The sequence below is a fragment of the Rhinatrema bivittatum genome, chromosome 2 (assembly GCF_901001135.1).
Source record: "Rhinatrema bivittatum chromosome 2, aRhiBiv1.1, whole genome shotgun sequence".
Classification (NCBI taxonomy): domain Eukaryota; kingdom Metazoa; phylum Chordata; class Amphibia; order Gymnophiona; family Rhinatrematidae; genus Rhinatrema; species Rhinatrema bivittatum.
The window spans coordinates 141,077,332-141,094,479 of NC_042616.1; the positions used below are offsets into that span (position 1 = coordinate 141,077,332).

Sequence of the window (17,148 nt, forward strand, 5' to 3'; positions counted from 1 at the left end):
CCCTTAACAGAACAATGGGGTACTCTGCATGGGGCAGTAGTTATTACCCTTAACAGAACAATGGAGTACTCTGCATGGGGCAGTAGTTATTACCCTTAACAGAACAATGGGGTACTCTGCATGGGGCAGTAGTTATTACTCTTAACAGAACAATGGGGTACTCTGCATGGGGCAGTAGTTATTACTCTTAACAGAACAATGGGGTACTCTGCATGGGACAGTAGTTATTACCCTTAACAGAACAATGGGGTACTCTGCATGGTGCAGTAGTTATTACCCTTAACAGAACAATGGGGTACTCTGCATGGGACAGTAGTTATTACCCTTAACAGAACAATGGGGTACTCTGCATGGGGCAGTAGTTATTACCCTTAACAGAACAAAGGGGTACTCTGCATGGGGCAGTAGTTATTACCCTTTAACAGAACAATGGGGTACTCTGCATGGGACAGTAGTTATTACCCTTAACAGAACAATGGGGTACTTTGCATGGGACAGTAGTTATTACCCTTAACAGAACAATGGGGTACTCTGCATGGGGCAGTAGTTATTACCCTTAACAAAACATATTGGGGTGACCTGCATGGCTCAGCAATTGCTACCATAAGCTACTTGCTGGGCAAACCATTGTTTTTTTTATCTGCCATCATTGCTATGTTCCTATGTTCTCCTGTTCACCAATCTTCAGAAACACCTCACTGAATCCTAGCTGGCCTGTTATCATCCCATATCCTTCCTCCCTTTCACACTGAAATTACTCAAACATGCTTTCACCTCTGTTGTTTTGAGTCTTTCATCTCAAGCCATTCTTGATCCAATCCAGTCTGATTTTTTTCCCTTTACACTCCACAGAAACAGCCTTTGCCAAAGTCTACAATGAACTATTTATGACTAAAAGCAAAGGCCTTTACTGAATCCTTATCCTCCTTGACCTATCTATTGCGTTTGACACTGTTGATCACCTTGATCCTTGATACTCTGTCTCCACTTGGATTTTGGGACTTAGTCCTGTCTTGGTTCTCTTCTTACCTCTCCCATCGCACTTGTTTTATTTTGTTTTACTGATTTTAATGTTTTAATTGTAATGTTTTAGTTATGTGTGTTAGCATTAATATATATATATATATGTTTTTGTCGTTACCTTATGTGAAAGTAATTGTGTTTTTAAGTAAATTATGCAGTATTATATTATATACTCTGTGCCCCACCGAGCAAGCTCTCATTACAGGCGAGTTATAAATATGGAAAATGAATAAATAATAAATACCGCCATCCCACTTTTAATTGGTGTTCCTTAGGGCTCTGTCCTGGGACCCTCTTCTCTTCTCTCTCTATTCTAATTCCCTTCGTGATCTAATCTCTTCCCATGGCTTCCAGGACCACTGTTATGCTGATGCCTCCCAGGTCTACCTCTCTACACCAGAAATTTAATCGGGATTCCAGTTCCAAATCTCAGCCTGCCGGTTTGGCATTACTGCCTGATTTATTTATTTATTTAACAGTTTTTTTATACCGACCTTCATAGTAAATTTACCATATCAGATCGGTTTACAATTTAACAAAGGGAAAAACTAGAGTAACAGATTCACGTAAACGAAAGAATAACAATAAGTAGGAATAAGTCAAAGTTACAATCAACAGGGGGAGAGAACTTGGAAGCTTGTAACAAGCTGGAAAGAAGATAGGCCGGTAAAAAATTTTACCATAGAGTGTACAAGTTAAAAACTTAAGGACGGTGCTTTAACCTGAATGTCTCAGAGTCCTGATGTCACACTACTACCTTAAACTGACCATGGCCGAGACAGAATTGCTTATCTTTTCCCCCCAAACCCCCTTCCCCATTTCCCATTTTTCTATGCCTGTGGATAACACCGTCATCCTCCCAGTCTCCTCAGCACGTAACCTTGGGGTCATCTTCGACTCCTCTCTTTCCTTCTCTACACATGGCCAAAACACTGCTAAAATGTGTTGTTTCCGTCTCTAATATCACCAGCTCTGTCCCTTTCTTTCTGAACACACCAGCAGAACTGTAATCCACTCTCTCATCACCTCCTGCTTAGATTAACGCATCCTGCTCCTCACAGGTCTCCCAGTGAACCATCTCTCTCCACTACAATCCATCCAAAATTCAGCTGCCTGACTTATCTTTCGCCAGGGCTGCTATATCTTTTCCCCAGGTGCTACATTGGCACCCAATCCATTTCCGCATGTAGTTCAAACTTTTCTTACTCATCTACAAGAGCCTTCACTTTGCAGCTGCTCCTCCCTACCACTCCTCTCTTATCTCTGCCTATAACTCTGCTCATTAGGCAATCCAGTTTTACTTATGCCCTTCTCCTCCACTGCCAATGCCAAACTCTGCTGTTTTTTTTCACTTTGCTTGCTGTGGCATACAAGAGTAGACTCAAGAAACAGCCTAGTGGTTAGCGCAGCAGGCTATGAACCAGGAAAGTCAGCACTCCAATCCTGCCGACACTCCTTGGAACCTCGGTCAACCCCTACTTTACTCTTGTTGCCTCAGGTAGAAATTTGGATCATAAACCCTCTTGGGATGGGGAAAACACCGATAGTGCTTGAATGTAATCTGGTTTGAAGTGTCAAGAAAGATGGAATAATAAATTTAAATAAATAATTTCCGGAGTTGTTGCGTCCCGCTCCCCTCTCTGGCCTTATTCAAATCCAGTTTGAAAAAGCCACCATTTTTTATGCTGCTTTCAAAGTCTTAACCCCTGATTGTCCCACTCACAACCTTATCGATGTTAACGATTTCTTTAATACATGAAGCTCCCAAAGTCTCTTTTGACCTGAGTTTTTGTACAGCGCTGTAATGTAGCCAGCGAGCAGGAGGACAGTAGTGGTCAGATGGGAGCTAGGAGTAACCTGCCAATCCTCCCAGCACCTCCTCCTTCTCCATGGTGACAAAGGGGGGCACTGAACAGCTGTCCCTCTCTCTGCTCCGGCTCTGTCCCTTCTCTCCACATGTTCTGCCTGTTGAGAGGGGATGGGCTGTGGCAGACGTGCACAGTACCTTTGTCTGCTCAGGGATCGAAGTCCAGGCAGTCAGTTGGCAGTGAGAGGGGGGAAACCACTAGGTGAGCACTGAGTGATTTGTGGGGAAACGAGAAAGGGGTGAATTACATTGTATTGTTTTATTTATATTCTGTTCTGTTTCTGAGTAACAAAAGTGTGAAACAATATTAGAAATACATATTAAACAATCGATAATTACACGAAGGAGCGATAAGCAAAGGATCGGAAGGCTTAGGGGAGCGTGAAGAGGGGGTGAATGCGGGGAGAGGAAGGGTTTATGGAAAGGGTCAATACTGAGGGAGAAGCATGTAACAGGTAAAAATTGGGGAAGTATGAGGTGGGGTGAATGCTGGGGAGGGGGAGGGGGAATGGTGAGGGATGAATGTTGGGGGCTGATGAGTTATGAGATGGAGGCTGAAGGACATGTGAGAGGGAGGGGGAATTTTGGGATGTGATGAGTCATGAGGGGGGGGTGAATGCTGGGGTAATGACTTGGAGTGAATACTAGGGCTGAGGTGAGGAGAAGGTGACAACTGGAGGGTACATGAGATAAAGTGAATGCTGGCGGCTGGGGAGTGGGGGAGGGGTTGTGTGGGCAAGAAGGAGTTGGCTATGGAAATGTGCATAATGTAGAGTTTTTGTCCCCTGTGAGTTGGCAACCCTAAACTGAACAGCTGCTGATTCCAATTCTCCAACAGTTGACCGAGTCATTGTTTTCTGTGAACCGATAAGCTGCAAGAGGCAGGAGGAGCTGCAGCCCCAGAGGAGAGAGAGAGAGGAAGTGATTCTGGATTCTCCTGCTTGGGGACCCAATGCAATAGCTGGTTCATCCCCTCTTCTTTTTATCAGTCCTGTGTGGAAGCTGACTCTGTGCTTGCAGGTGCAACTGCTGCAGGGATACCTCAAGTTATGAGGCCTGGTATGGTGGCTCTATCTCACCAGCCTAAAGAGGGTCCTGGTTCACAGCAAAGATCAAACGCCCAATGCCAACTCCAGAAGGACAACTCAAATGAGATCAACAGGAACAACTCTTATATGCAATCCTCTTCTTCTCCTGGAGAGGCATACCTTCCAAATGGGATGCTATACTTCTCAACCTTTTTTCACACAGGGCTTAATTTGGTGGGGGAATGGCCTCCGAACAGAGTTCCAGCACTTCTTTTCTGATTTAAGAGGCAGAGCAGCAGGGGTGTTCAGCTTCAGCCCCTCCCATCCACACAACATGCAAAGAAGGGGAGGGGGTGAACCTGCAGCAAACAGAGCAGAAAACAGTCATTCTGTTCCTTAATCCCTTAATCCCCCTTCCTCCTAGCCACCACAATTTTGTTCACCCCCTCCCCTCTTGTTCTGTAAGGAACAGGAGGGAGTGGCTGAGCCTGAATCAGCCACCTGCAGAGAATGGACACAAAAAGAGGTTGATTTAGCCCAAGATTGAAACTTGTGAGCAGCAGGACCAACTGTCAAGCCTTCAACTAGTGCCAAATTTTTTCAGGCTCCTTTCATATCCGTTACCTAGGGCTTAATTTCTGGTGGGAATATCCCAGAACAACATTCTGCCATCTTTTTTCCAGCACCCAAGGAAGCAGAGTCGAGCTGGCAGTGTACTTCAGTTCTGGCTCCCCTGTGGAAATGAGGTCAGTGCCTGTAGCGGCACAGATCATTTCTGGCCCCCCAGCCTCAGGGGGCAGCAGAGCAGGGGAAGTCTCATGGCCTTGCTTTTTGTGCAATTTCCCAGCACTGTTGAGGAGGCTGTGGGGGAGAATGGCCAAGGTTGAAGACATTTCACAAAAATAGTTTTCTCACTTCTGGAGGCTTAAAGGGGCACTCTATTCCCTTCCGCACACACTTTTATAAGTTGTTATTGATAATTTGTTTTATTTATTCATTCATTCAATCATTCTTATAGACTGCTCATGCAGAGAAACCCTGATCAGAGCAGTGTGTCAAAAGCCTAACAATACAACCAACCTTAAAAAAAACACATTACATAATTTTCAAATACAAAAAAAATCAATAAAATTGTTAAAACAATAAAACCTATTACATTCAAATCTAAAACGGGAAAAGCCAACTGGATACTACACAGTGAAAATTGCCAATTTCAGCTAAAAATAATTTTTCAGAAAGACAGCACATAATGGCTAACATCTCTTTGAAGCCTAGCTGTCACTTTCAGCCACACCCAGCCTGCTTCCAACATTATGCATCAGCCCTCCTCTTTCCTTCTAATGCTCTCCTATCAGTAACAAAGAAGAGAGGAAGCTGATGTATGATGCTGGAACCTAGGGTACTGTGGGGTTACCAACTGGCTCCAGATCTTCAGGATTAGCTGATCTAGTCCTGGTTTTACCTCACTGCATGCAGGGACTCGTTCCCTTGCTTTTCCAAGGGACTGCAGTAGGGAAGTCAGAGCAACAAGTCCCAACATGCAACAGGATAAACCCAGGCATGGATCTACCTGTCCTGAAAATCTAAAGCCAGTTGGCCACCCTAATTAGCTGCATACTTGACCAAAGTCAGTTGAGTGCCACAGTCCTTTTAGCTGCCACATGCAAGCTTTTTAAAAAAGCAAGTTATAATTTAAATTGACAGTTATCACTGGGTAGCAACTATCAGTAATATCTTATAAGGCAAAGTCAAACTGCAATATTTGTGAAAAGGAGCACTTTAATTTCGGTGTTACTGTTTATATTTTTATGGCAGACTAGGATGACCAACTGACTGGTTTTGAACCAGACAGCCCAGTTTTACAGCTTGTTGTACAGTGTCTGGTTTCAACAGTAACCGGACATTGTAAAGCCCAGTCAGCAAGGCCCAGTCTGTATTCAGCCGGTCCAGTAGCCAATCAGTAGTGAAAGCAGGCTGCCTTACCAGCATAATACCAATCGGCTGCCTTCTGTTTACCTTGTGGCGCTGGCACGGTTGCAGAAGAGAGGGGCGAGGTCCATGCCTTGCCTGCCCTAAGTGCATACATTTTCCAATTTTTTCTCCTCTCTCAGTTCAACTCAACCTCTGCTGCTGTCCTGCCACAGCTCCATTCCTTTACTCACCAACCCTGCTGCATTCTACCTCCGCCCTGGCCGGTGGCTTGCCTGGCTTTATCGCAATGGCTCCTTAGACTCCAGCTATGGCTCACTTGCTTGCCTCATTTTTTTTACCTGACTGGGGCGCACTGCTGGCTCACCATCATGCTCAGCTGGGCCAGGACAGGAGAGAGTGGGAAACATGACAGATAGAGACATCCCCTCTGGCCACGTGAGTCCTCGCTGGTGGTGCTGGTACCGCAGCTTTGGTTTTCTGTGCTATTACCTGCTAGCTACACACGCTGCCTTTATGTGCTGCAGTCGGTCTGTGTGCTGCTGTCCTCCTATCCAGCTCCAGTCTCCCTCCAGGTAAAGTTGCCCAGTTGCTATTGCTGGGGAGGAGCATTTCTAATGCTTCTGTTCTTCAGCTTCCTCTCCCTATTTCTTTTTGTTGGGGCACAGGCAGTGCCCCAGTTAGGAAAAATATGAGGGCAGGCGGGCGGGCTGTGTGTGCATGTGAGAGAGAAAGAGTATGTATGTGAATGGGAGAGACTGGGTAAGAGAGAGCATGAGCATGTTTGTGTGTGAGGGAGCATGTATGTGAGTGGAAGAGAAAGAAGTCTATGTGTAGGAGAGAGAGAGAGCATGTGTATGTGTATATGAGAGAAAAAGAAAATGCACAAGTGACGGAGAGAGCATGAATTACAGGAACTGGGGGGCCCTCCGTATGGTTCAGGGGTAATGGGAACACATTTATGCAAATGAGAGGTAGGGGCACTTTCTGATCCCCTCCTCCCCCCCCCCCCCCCCCCCACCAGTCCTCAAGTGCTCAGTTCAGGTCTGTGGAAAAGTTGGTCACCTTAGGACAGACTCGCATACAAATTATCCACAGTGCTTTCAGACTGCATGGTCAGCTCTGGCTGGTGGGCAGCTGCAGGCTTTCCGACTGATAAATTCAAACACAGAAATGTCCCTTAATCCTCTCCATTTTTTTGCAGTGAGATAATGGTAGAAACTTGAGGCCTGGCAGGGAACTATTTTTCTCCCCTTCCTTGACACAGAAACCTTCCTCTTGTGATTGTGCCAGTGACAAATGAAACTCAGTTCCATAATATGAAACCGCCTCAGAACAACTGGGGTTTAAACCAGTGCCACTATGAATAGGGCTGCTGGTTCAGTAAATCACCGGATCACTTCAAAAGCAACATTATACATATGTAATGCACATCACACAGTTAATAGTCTTCACATTCGCTAACTTAGCAGACATTATTAAAGAATTTCCTCTCTCGCATGCCATCAGGCTAAAATTCATGCTTGCAATGAACTGCTGCATGTGCTCGCTAAACACATTTTGCTCAGTACGGCTCTATCACTAATCACAAACACGAAAAGCAAATTCATTAGGGAAGCTGACTAAGAGGCATTTGTTAAGATGCAAAGAAGGCCAAGTTAGAAGCAAAAGGCTCTCACTCCTGGAATGGATGCAGAAGAAAGAAAGAAAAATACTAACTCTGTGAGAGGATTCAATTTTCATCAAGTACCTTTGAATGTCAAGCTCTGAATGAAGGGAGGTCAACATACACTGCACAGCCTGTGGAACAGAGAGACAGAAAGAGAGACAAACACGGAGAAAAAAAAAGAAGGAAGAAATTGTTAAAAAGAAAGCAATAAACAGAATGGCCTAGGTGTTGCTTAAGAAACTCTACTGCAAAGAAACTGCTGAAAGGAAAGATGAAAACCAAATGGATATAGAGAGAAATTAATTTTCCAAGGAAAGTATGAAGCACAGACTTCAAGGAAGGCACTGGGGCCACTGCCCATCCAGAGATGCAGCAGGCACTACTTCATGTTCCAAAGCCTGAAATCTTGGGGAAATGCTGATACTGATCTTCATATTTATGATGGGAGAGGGTAGTGCTCAGATGAAATCTTGCCCGTAATCCTGGCCAGGTCCTTCAGTGAGACCTGTGTTGCAGGACAGCCAGAGTGATTCATCCTCATCCCATATTTCAGGGAAGACCAGAAGGTTTGGGAGCACGCAAGCCTTCCCATGTTTCTCTATAACTGAGCAAGGAGAATCAAAGGAGCCTGCTTCCTGGGTGTGTAATCTGCACAATGCAACCTCAAAACAGGGGCACGGCAGAGAGTTCTCATTACTGTTGTGATTGTGGTAGAGAAGCTGAGCAATGTACTCAAATGTGGGCATGCAATATACTCCCATTACATTGTGCCATGTCCTCAACAGTCATTAGGAAAGAAAAGACGGATGCCTTCATTCATTTCTTAACTGGTTTTGACTGTCATGGCTATGAATCTCCTCATCCTTCACATGTATTCGTTATTGCATCCATAGCATCAAAGAAGCTAAAATTCTTTGTGTACAATACTGTCCCCAGAGCTTTGATTCCTGGCCCTCTCCATCCCATTCTTCAGAAACCCCCATTAGTCTCAAGAGCACTGCTGAGCTTCTTATTTACTTATTTACCTTTCTAGATGGCCCAGGGCGGTTTTGTAATGTGTCATTGTGTATCACTGAGTATAATATACCTTGGCTATTTTATCTTGTTTTTCTCCTTTCCTTTTCCCTTCCACATCTCCAGGAAGGGTTCACTGTTCAGCTAAGGGACGAAAGGGAGACCTCCTATGATGGTAAACCCTTCGATGAGGGGCTGGTCCAATGGGTCGCTGGCAATGCAGTTCAAGCCATCTGGGAAAGCTGGATCCAGTCTACAGCCCAGCTTCTAGTCTTCAGGCTGGAGGGAGCTGAGGACGCTACAGAGGCCTTGCTCATACCCCCATGCAATGAGAGTCACGGTCATTCCTACTGGGTAAGTCAAATTATATGAAATTTAGATAGGTAATTAAAACATAGGTTTTAACCCAAGCTTTTAAGGGTTAGATTTTTAGATTTGATGTTCTAATTGTTTTATACAAATGGAGTATGTTTCTCTATGACAATAATGGAATTATTTCATTTTATTTATTTATTTATTTATTTATTAATTATTATTATATTGCTCTAGGATATGTGTATGTTAATTTCATAATGATGTTTTCTAAACTGAATGTCAACCGCTTTGATTATTGAGAAAGGCGATATAACAAATTGAATAAAGTAAACAAACTGAACTCAAGGTGCACACGTATCAGGCTCTGGAAGGAAATGGGGTTTTGGGCCCTGGCCAATACTTGTCATTACAATGTCTAGACCAGCGCTTCTCAACCAGTGTGTCGCGACATACCAGTGTGTCGCCAAGCACCGGCAGGTGTGTCGCGTGCTCCCGGTCTCTCCCGCTGCTCTTCCTTCAACGCTGCCGTTGCCGCCGGGCTATCAGCACGTTCAAGCCCAGTGGGAACGGCAGCAGTGCTAGAAGAAGCTGTGGCACCCGTGGCTGGCCTTTTCTTCTTCCTGCGCCTGCCCCCCCCCCCCGTGACCCAGAACAGGAAGTGATAGATAGTGCTGTGTGCGGGAAGGAGAAAGAGCCGTGCCGCGTGGAAAAGTAGCAGCGGCGGCAGCAGCTTCGGCCCCCGAGCAATCGAAGCAGCCGGTAATCGGGAAAGGAGACAGCAACATGAGCCTCCCGCGGCCGATGGGATTCTTCTTTCTTGGCCTGCGGGAGCTGGAGAAGGAGGCTGCTGCAGCTACCATTTGTGCTCGGGGGAGGGGGGAGAGAAAGTGAGTGGGAGAAAGAGAGAGAAGCAACCAGCCAGCCTTTGTGTAAGTGAGAGAATGTGTGTGTGATTGAGAGCCTGTGTGTGATTGAGAGAAACTGGTCAGAGAGCTGATGTGTGTATATATGTGAGAGACAATAAAAGTGACTGCTCAGGGAGATGACTGATGTGTATTTGAGAGTGTGAGACATTAGTCAGGGAGATGACTGATGTGTGTGTGAGAGAGAGAGAAAAAGCATGGAAGTGAGAAATCTGGGTATGTGAGAAAGCATGGGAGTAAGAAGCCTGGTGTTGTGGGGGTGTGTGTGAAAGAAAGCATGGGAGTGAGAAGCCTGATTATGTGAGAGAGAGCATGGGAGTGGGAATCCTGTGTGTGTGTGTGCATGCATGAGAGAGAGACTGGTTGGTAAGGTGATGGTGTGTGTGAGAGAAAGAGACTGATGTGTGTGAATGTGAGAGAAAGAATGTTATTTAGGGAATGTGCACGTGGAGAGCGACATGGAAATGAGAGAGAGACTGGTGTGTGTGTGTGTGTGTGTGTATATATAACAGAGAGAAAGTGATTATGGGAATGAGAAGCCTGTGCATGTGAAGAGAGTGAGCATGGGAGTGAGAAACCTGGGTGTGTGTGAGACACAGCATGGGAGGGAGAAGCCTGTATATGTAAGACAAAACATGGAAGTGGGAAGCCTGTGGTGTGTGTCTATGCATGAGAGAGATCAGGTGACTGGTGTGTGTTTGTGTGTGTGTGTGAGAGAGAAAGAAAGTGATTATGGGAATGAGAAGCCTGTGCATGTGGAGAGAACAAGCATGGGAGTGAGAGACTGGTGAGTGTGTGTGAGACAGAGAAAGTGATTATGAGAGTGAGAAGCCCGTATATGTAAGTAGAACATGTGAGTGGGAAGCCTGTGTGTGTGTATGGCATGAGAGAAACTGTTCAGGAAGGTGACTGGTGTGTGTCAAAGACTGGGAGATGATTGGTGTGTGAGAGACAGAAACTGGTCATGGGGGCATGACTGGTATGGTGTGTGTGTGAGAGACATGGGCACTAAGGAAGAGGACCATGAGTATAGAGCTTAGCCTCTACTGCTGCTTCTGCTGTGTGCTACGGCCTGCATGGACGGGGAGTAGGAGAGCTGCTGGAGGGGGTAAGTAAAGGTGGCTTTTTAAGTTTATTTTTCTTGATTGACTGCCATTTAAATTATTTAATATTATGTGATGTCTGCTTTTTTGAAATATTTTATTGGTGTTTGGAGAATTTGTAATAGTTTTTATGAGTTTTTAATTGTTGGATATTATTCTGTTCATAGCTGTTTTGTAACATTTATTCTGCTTATTAGTATAGTTTTACAATTATTTATGTGTGGGGATCTATAGCTGCTTGCTAGTTCTGTTTTCCTAATAAGAGGTGTATTGGTTTTTAGGGCCTGATTTAATATTTGTAGTGTTGCCTTTTCATAGATAGGGTTGCTCCTGTTTGAGTGTATTCCATAATACAGGTGTAACTGTGTGCGGATTAGTTTATGTGCATTACTACAGATCCTGGGAGTATGTTAGATAGGTTCTGTGTCTGTTACCGAGATGAGATATTTTACTAGCATGTAAGCGTTTGTATCAGTCTTATTTGTTGTGTTTTCTCAAGAGGACATGCATTGGTGGTAAACTGCTGTCTTTTCATAAGTAGGGCTATTGAGCCTGGAAGTAGAAGGAGTTTGAGTTGTTGTTACTGAGATGATACCAGAACCAGAATATCTTTTTTGTAGGGTGAGTTGTATGGGGAATGTCATAATTCTGCTTTACATCCATTATTGTGGGTCAGGGGGTTCCCTTGGATGCAAACTGTACTTTTATATCTAGCCCCGTGATGATCATGGGTCAGTGTGTCATGCATGTGAGAACCATCTGTCAGGTGTGTCCCGACAGAAAAAAGGTTGAGAACCACTGGTCTAGACTAGACTGGAGGGGATTAAGCGTCAGGGGGAGGGGATAATTTGGGTACCTGTATCGAAGGTTCATGCAACCTCAATAGAGAGCAGCATCAGTTGAGCTAGAAACCCATAAAAGCAAAGGGAAACTGCAGAGCACCACCCACCCCACCTAAAAAATTCCTTCAACACTCCTCATAGCACCACTTCTGTAGTGGTTATCATCCTCCCTGCCTTTAGTACCTAAGTGCATTACCGTGGCATGTCTATATCTCACCAAACAGAAGATCAAACTTAGATCTGAAACCCCAGGGCAAGCTCTACAGAAGACCCTGTAGGTTTATGATCTCAGAAACAGGCAGGGATATATGGATTGCTATTACCACAGGGCCAACTACAAGCTTATTAATTCCTTTCTTTTTTTAAAGTTGTGCTGCCAAAAAGGGATAAAATTAGATTTATCACGTTATGGTATTCCGTCAGCACTGCAAGATTGCATTTCCGCTTTTAGCATGCCAAGAGATTTTACTGCCAGGGACACTTTGACCACCACTGCTGTCCATCATTCAGAGGCATAGCTAGCACTGAATTTTTTGAGAGTTAACATGAATTAGCACTGTGCTAGCCCCTCACCTCCAACCCTAATGCTTCACGCCAGTGACTACAAAACATTTCCAGAAGAAATTCGCTTAATGGCAAATACTAAAGAATTCAAAAAGGCTTTAAAAACATATCTTTTTACCGCAGCCTATAATATCACTTAACAAATCCTTCATAAGTGTTGACAGCCTCGATAACAATATCACCAAAAGGACTGCCATTTGTTTTTAGTGTTCTTGAAGAGTAATTTTATATGTTTTTAGTGCTTTTGAAGTGTAATTTTAATGATGTACATTGTTCTGTTTATATTGCTCACATTTTAATTATGTATGTTTTTATCTTTGTAAACCGCTTAGCCGGACAGGTCTCTGCCCAATTTTGCGGTATATAAATCCTTTAAATAAAAATAAATAAAATCCTTCTGTCTAAATTACTCAGGTACAAGCTATTGTATTTATGTTTACAGAAAAACATAAAATTATTAATCATTTTTCAAATTTTAAAAGTGAAATTTTATTTTTTGCATTTTCTTTCTCCTTGCCTTTATTAATCCACCCCTTAAAATAGTCTACCCCGACCCCACTCACTTCTATCTTTCGCTGGCCGGCTGCTGGCACATGCTTCCCCGGGATAGTAGCTAATGGCGCTATTCCAGTCCGCCCCCCTGCCTCTCCCCGCACAGACCACACCCCCAAGGCCGCCCCTTTTCCCTCGGCCGACACTTCTGCGCGTAGCAGGGTTTACGCGCGTGGCCGGGCCTGTTGTAAAATGCGTGCGGCGAGTGCAAGGCTCGGCCACGCGCGTAAACCCCGAAATCTACGCGCACAGCCCTTTTAAAATCCGGGCTTACGTCCTGTAGGGACTGAGTGTGGAGGTCTTTTTTTCCGTAATAAAGATCTTTTATTTTATGACCAAAAGAATGTGCTCCCTAAACTATGCTGGCTGCCATTCACTACAAACTATCAATAATCTTCCGAATTAAATATAGCTAATTTAAAAGAAACAACCTTTTTTTTTTTCAGTTGTTTAATTTTTGTTGAAAATTGAAAGCAACATGAGAGTAGCATAGGATAAAGAGACGGAGGTTATGTGGCTTCTTCCAGAGCATGGAGAAAGCTCCCTCCAATTAAGTTAATCTCGGCCTCCGTGTATGCTAGCCTTGCGTTTCTCAAGCATAGGCTAATCTGGCCCATGGCACATGCATGTAGTAGTCATGCGTGCAGCGTGACTACTACATGCATGTGGTGTGTATGTATTTCTGTAGGGGCTTCCATCCATCTTCAACTGGCTGAGGTTGGCTCCTATCTACTCTCCAAAGCCTGATCAAAAGCTGTAATGAAACTGCTACAGAATTAGACAGCAAAGGTGAAAATTATTGTCTGCACTCTCATCATTCTTTCTGTTAAACACACAGAAAATCAAGTATAGTACACGAGGTCAGTGCTGGTGCAGCAGTACTCAGACACAAACAAACAAGAGCGAGACGACAGATGTGCTGGATCTTTCCGGCAGAGAAGGCTGCTTTGCTAGGGAGGGGCACTACTGCTGGAGCTGAAGGAAGGAAATGGGGGCTTCGTGTCATTACTCTATAGACAATGTTATTGCTGGGCGATGGTGAGAATGTGTCCAGCTATTCTGTTTCCTGACACAGCAATAATATCATTTACACGTGCGTGCATTTCGTGGTTCCTGGCCAGGGAGGCGGCTGTTTTATAACATATGCGCGTATGTGCGCACATATGCACACAATTTTAAGTGGGTGTGCGCCTATGCGCACAAATACCACTACTGCAATGTAAGTGGGGGGATTTTAATACACAGGCGCATCGACGCCATTACCAGTTTTCCGATTTCATTCCCAGCTCAGCCAGGTAAGGCACAGGACTTCCAAGCTCCCATAGTTTAATAGCCTTCCTTTTGCCCTGTTAGCACCAACCCTTAAAACCTCACTGACATGCCTATAGTTTTTTACTTTATTACTTACACGCCATCCATAATAGAAATAAATTGACACGGCAGGGGACCCCGGGGCTCACTTGGGCGCGTAAGTATTTTCGCTCTGGTTTCATGATGGAATCCAGGGACGCCCATGCCCCGCCCAGACCTTGCCAACACCCCGCCCCTTTCTGAAACTTTTGATTTTTGCACGTAGCGGGAGATACGCGCGTACTCGGGAAGCTTTTAAAATCCGCTCAGCGTGCACCAGCTCGACATATTCACGTGTCTCCCGGTTTTGCCACGGATCAGGCTTTTAAAATTAACCTTTATTCGAGTAAGTTGGCAAATCTACGTGCCTAAGGGTCTTTTAAAATGGCAACTTACGGGTGTAAATCCGTCCTGGAATGCCCTTAGACCGCCCCTTTCTTACACGTGTATAAGTACATGCAAAAGTGAAAATATGCGCATACTTTGGATTTTTATAAAATACAGAATTTGCAACTAGAGGCTACTTACATGCATATATGCTCATTTTTACACACATAACATTTTGAAAATTCATCCTCGTATATCTCTAGGGCTGCTGACTCAAGAGTAGATCCACTGAGCCAAACGTTCTCTGGGTATCACAGCAAATGCTGTGGACGCCACCGTACAATGCTGGTCTTCTTGTGGTGGCCCTCTGGTTACTTCCCTGGGCCCTTTCAGATAGATGTGAAGTCAGCTCTTCCTATTCAGATGTTCACCTCGGTGGAGTCTCACCTCCTCAGTTTGTTTCCAGTCCATCCTAGACTTCTCCAGTTCCTTTACAGTTCTCCGGCCTGTATTTCTGGATCCTGGCACAACCCTCTTCTCTATCCCTTCTGCCTCTTATAGTTCCTCCACTTAGGGGCTGGTAAGGTGCTAAAGCTTTGATCCATCCCTCTTCAGAAACTTTGCCCAGGATTCTCTCTCTTACTTTCTCCTGTTTGCATCCCTGGGTTTTAATATTGTCTCACTGCTTGCTCCTTCTTGTGCCAGCCTCAACCTGATTCACTTGGAGGCACGTTTAGTAAAGATAGACTCCAATTTTATAAGTACAAAGAAAATCATTGGTAACTAGAACACAGAATGTTCTAAGATAAATTTTACATGCATTAGCAACTTTGTTCTTTTATTTTGTACTTTTATTTTATACTTGAGTGTTGGACTCAACACTCAAGTTATGGAACGCTCATCTACAAACTATAAACCACTACTTATCCAGCCTCAACCTTGTGCTCAACACTTCTAAAACCGAACTCTTACTAATTACTCCAGAAGGTAGTCCCATACTTCTCCAATCACAAAATATTCCACATATATCACACGCCAGAGATCTTGGAGTCCTAATCGACAGTCACCTTAACCTAAAGCATTTTATAAAACACACTACTAAGGAGTGCTTTTACAAGTTACAAGTACTCAAAAAACTCAAACCGCTCCTATTCCACTACGATTTCAGATCCGTCCTCCAAGCCATTCTGTTCTCTAAGATCGACTATTGCAACTCCATCCTGCATGGTCTTCCAGCCTCTACCATTAAACCGCTCCAGCTGCTACAAATGCAGCGGCAAGGATTTTGACAAATACCAATCGGAGAGAGCATATTTCTCCTATTCTAAAAGATCTCCACTGGCTCCCAGTAAACTTCCGGATCCTCCATAAATCTCTCACAATCATTCATAAAAATATCCACCATCAAACCCCGCTTGATCTGTCTCATCCTCTCAGACTGCACTCGACAGCCAGGCCTTTAAGGGATGCTTACAAGGGATCTTTACACGTTCCTACAATCAAATTAGTGCACCACGCAAACATCAGAGACCGGTCACTCTCTACCGCAGGCCCTTCCATGTGGAACGCCATGCCTCCGGACCTCAGACTGGAGACTTGTCTAACAACTTTTAAAAAGAAACTAAAGACATGGCTGTTCAGCCAAGCCTTCCCCACCACAAACTCCATTGCCTGATCTAGAATTGTTCACCACACATCTCTGTAAACAAAACTTTTCCAAATTTTTCATGCCTAATATCCATTAAAGAGAGGTTGGCTCCTAGCCCCCTCCACTGTATATAGTATTTATTCTATTTTATTGCACTTTATATATTTATTGCTCCGTTCACCCCTTCTTTATTTTCCACTCCAAGTTAAGGCTTCCTTGTTATAATGTAACTGTATGCTCTGTATCTCTTGTTGATTGGTTAATTGTATATTCTACTTAGTTCATTGTAAACCGAATTGATTTGATTTGTATCAAGAAATTCGGTATATAAAAGCCTTAATAAATAAAAATAAATAAATAAATTTTGTAGTTGTTTTCTACTGAGGCTGATGTTCAAAGGATTTAGGTTTCTAACTGGACAGGCTTCTAAATTGTCCCTTTTGAAAATTTACTAGGGCTGAGTTCATTAATTTAGGATCCTAGTTTCACTAGGATCTAAAGTTAGGAGCTAAAAAAGTGAATGGCTATGAGGGCAGAGATAGATTGGAAAAACAAAAGGCCTCATTCACTAAGTCGCATTAGGCAATTTATCATGCAAAAAACATAGTTTTTCATGTAGTAAGTAGCCTGACGAAGGGATAACATGAGATATTTGAAATATCTCACATTAAATGAACCCCAGCACAACACGTCTATAATGAGCTCATTATCATGCAGGCCCATCAGGGCGTTAACGCAAGTCCCAATGCACCCAGGGCCCTGTTATAAAGGGGCCACTCAGCCCTGAGTAAGCCCCCAAAAGTAGTAAAACTCACCAGGGGTTTGAATGGACACTCGTCCACCCCCCTCCACTGCTGCCCCTGGAATTGGCCACTGCAGCTCTGTCCCCCAAGCCCTCCCCTTTACTAAAATATCTGGCCCCAAGAGGCTGAGACCCCATCCCCGGTTCCCTCCTTTCACACACAAAATACTCCCTGGTGCTCTAGAGGAAATC

At 44.2% G+C, this 17,148-nt stretch overlaps 1 protein-coding gene across 16 annotated transcripts in view; it reads right to left on the reverse strand.

Moving 5' to 3' along the window:
* KIAA1217 (KIAA1217 ortholog) overlaps positions 1 to 17,148 on the reverse strand; it is a 925,495-nt gene that overhangs the window by 386,972 nt on the left and 521,375 nt on the right. For 9 of the 16 annotated variants that reach the window (XR_003854495.1, XR_003854494.1, XR_003854493.1 and 6 more), the window contains exon 3: positions 7,567 to 7,647. The exons of 6 other annotated variants lie outside the window; for them this stretch is intronic. Coding sequence is in view for 6 of the 10 variants with exons in the window: in XM_029588689.1 (XP_029444549.1) it covers positions 7,567 to 7,647 (81 nt within the window). In the remaining 4 variants the exon portion in view is untranslated. Of the gene's footprint in view, positions 1 to 7,566; positions 7,648 to 17,148 lie in introns of those variants that run through there. One more of the 16 variants, XM_029588692.1, reaches the window with a different exon arrangement.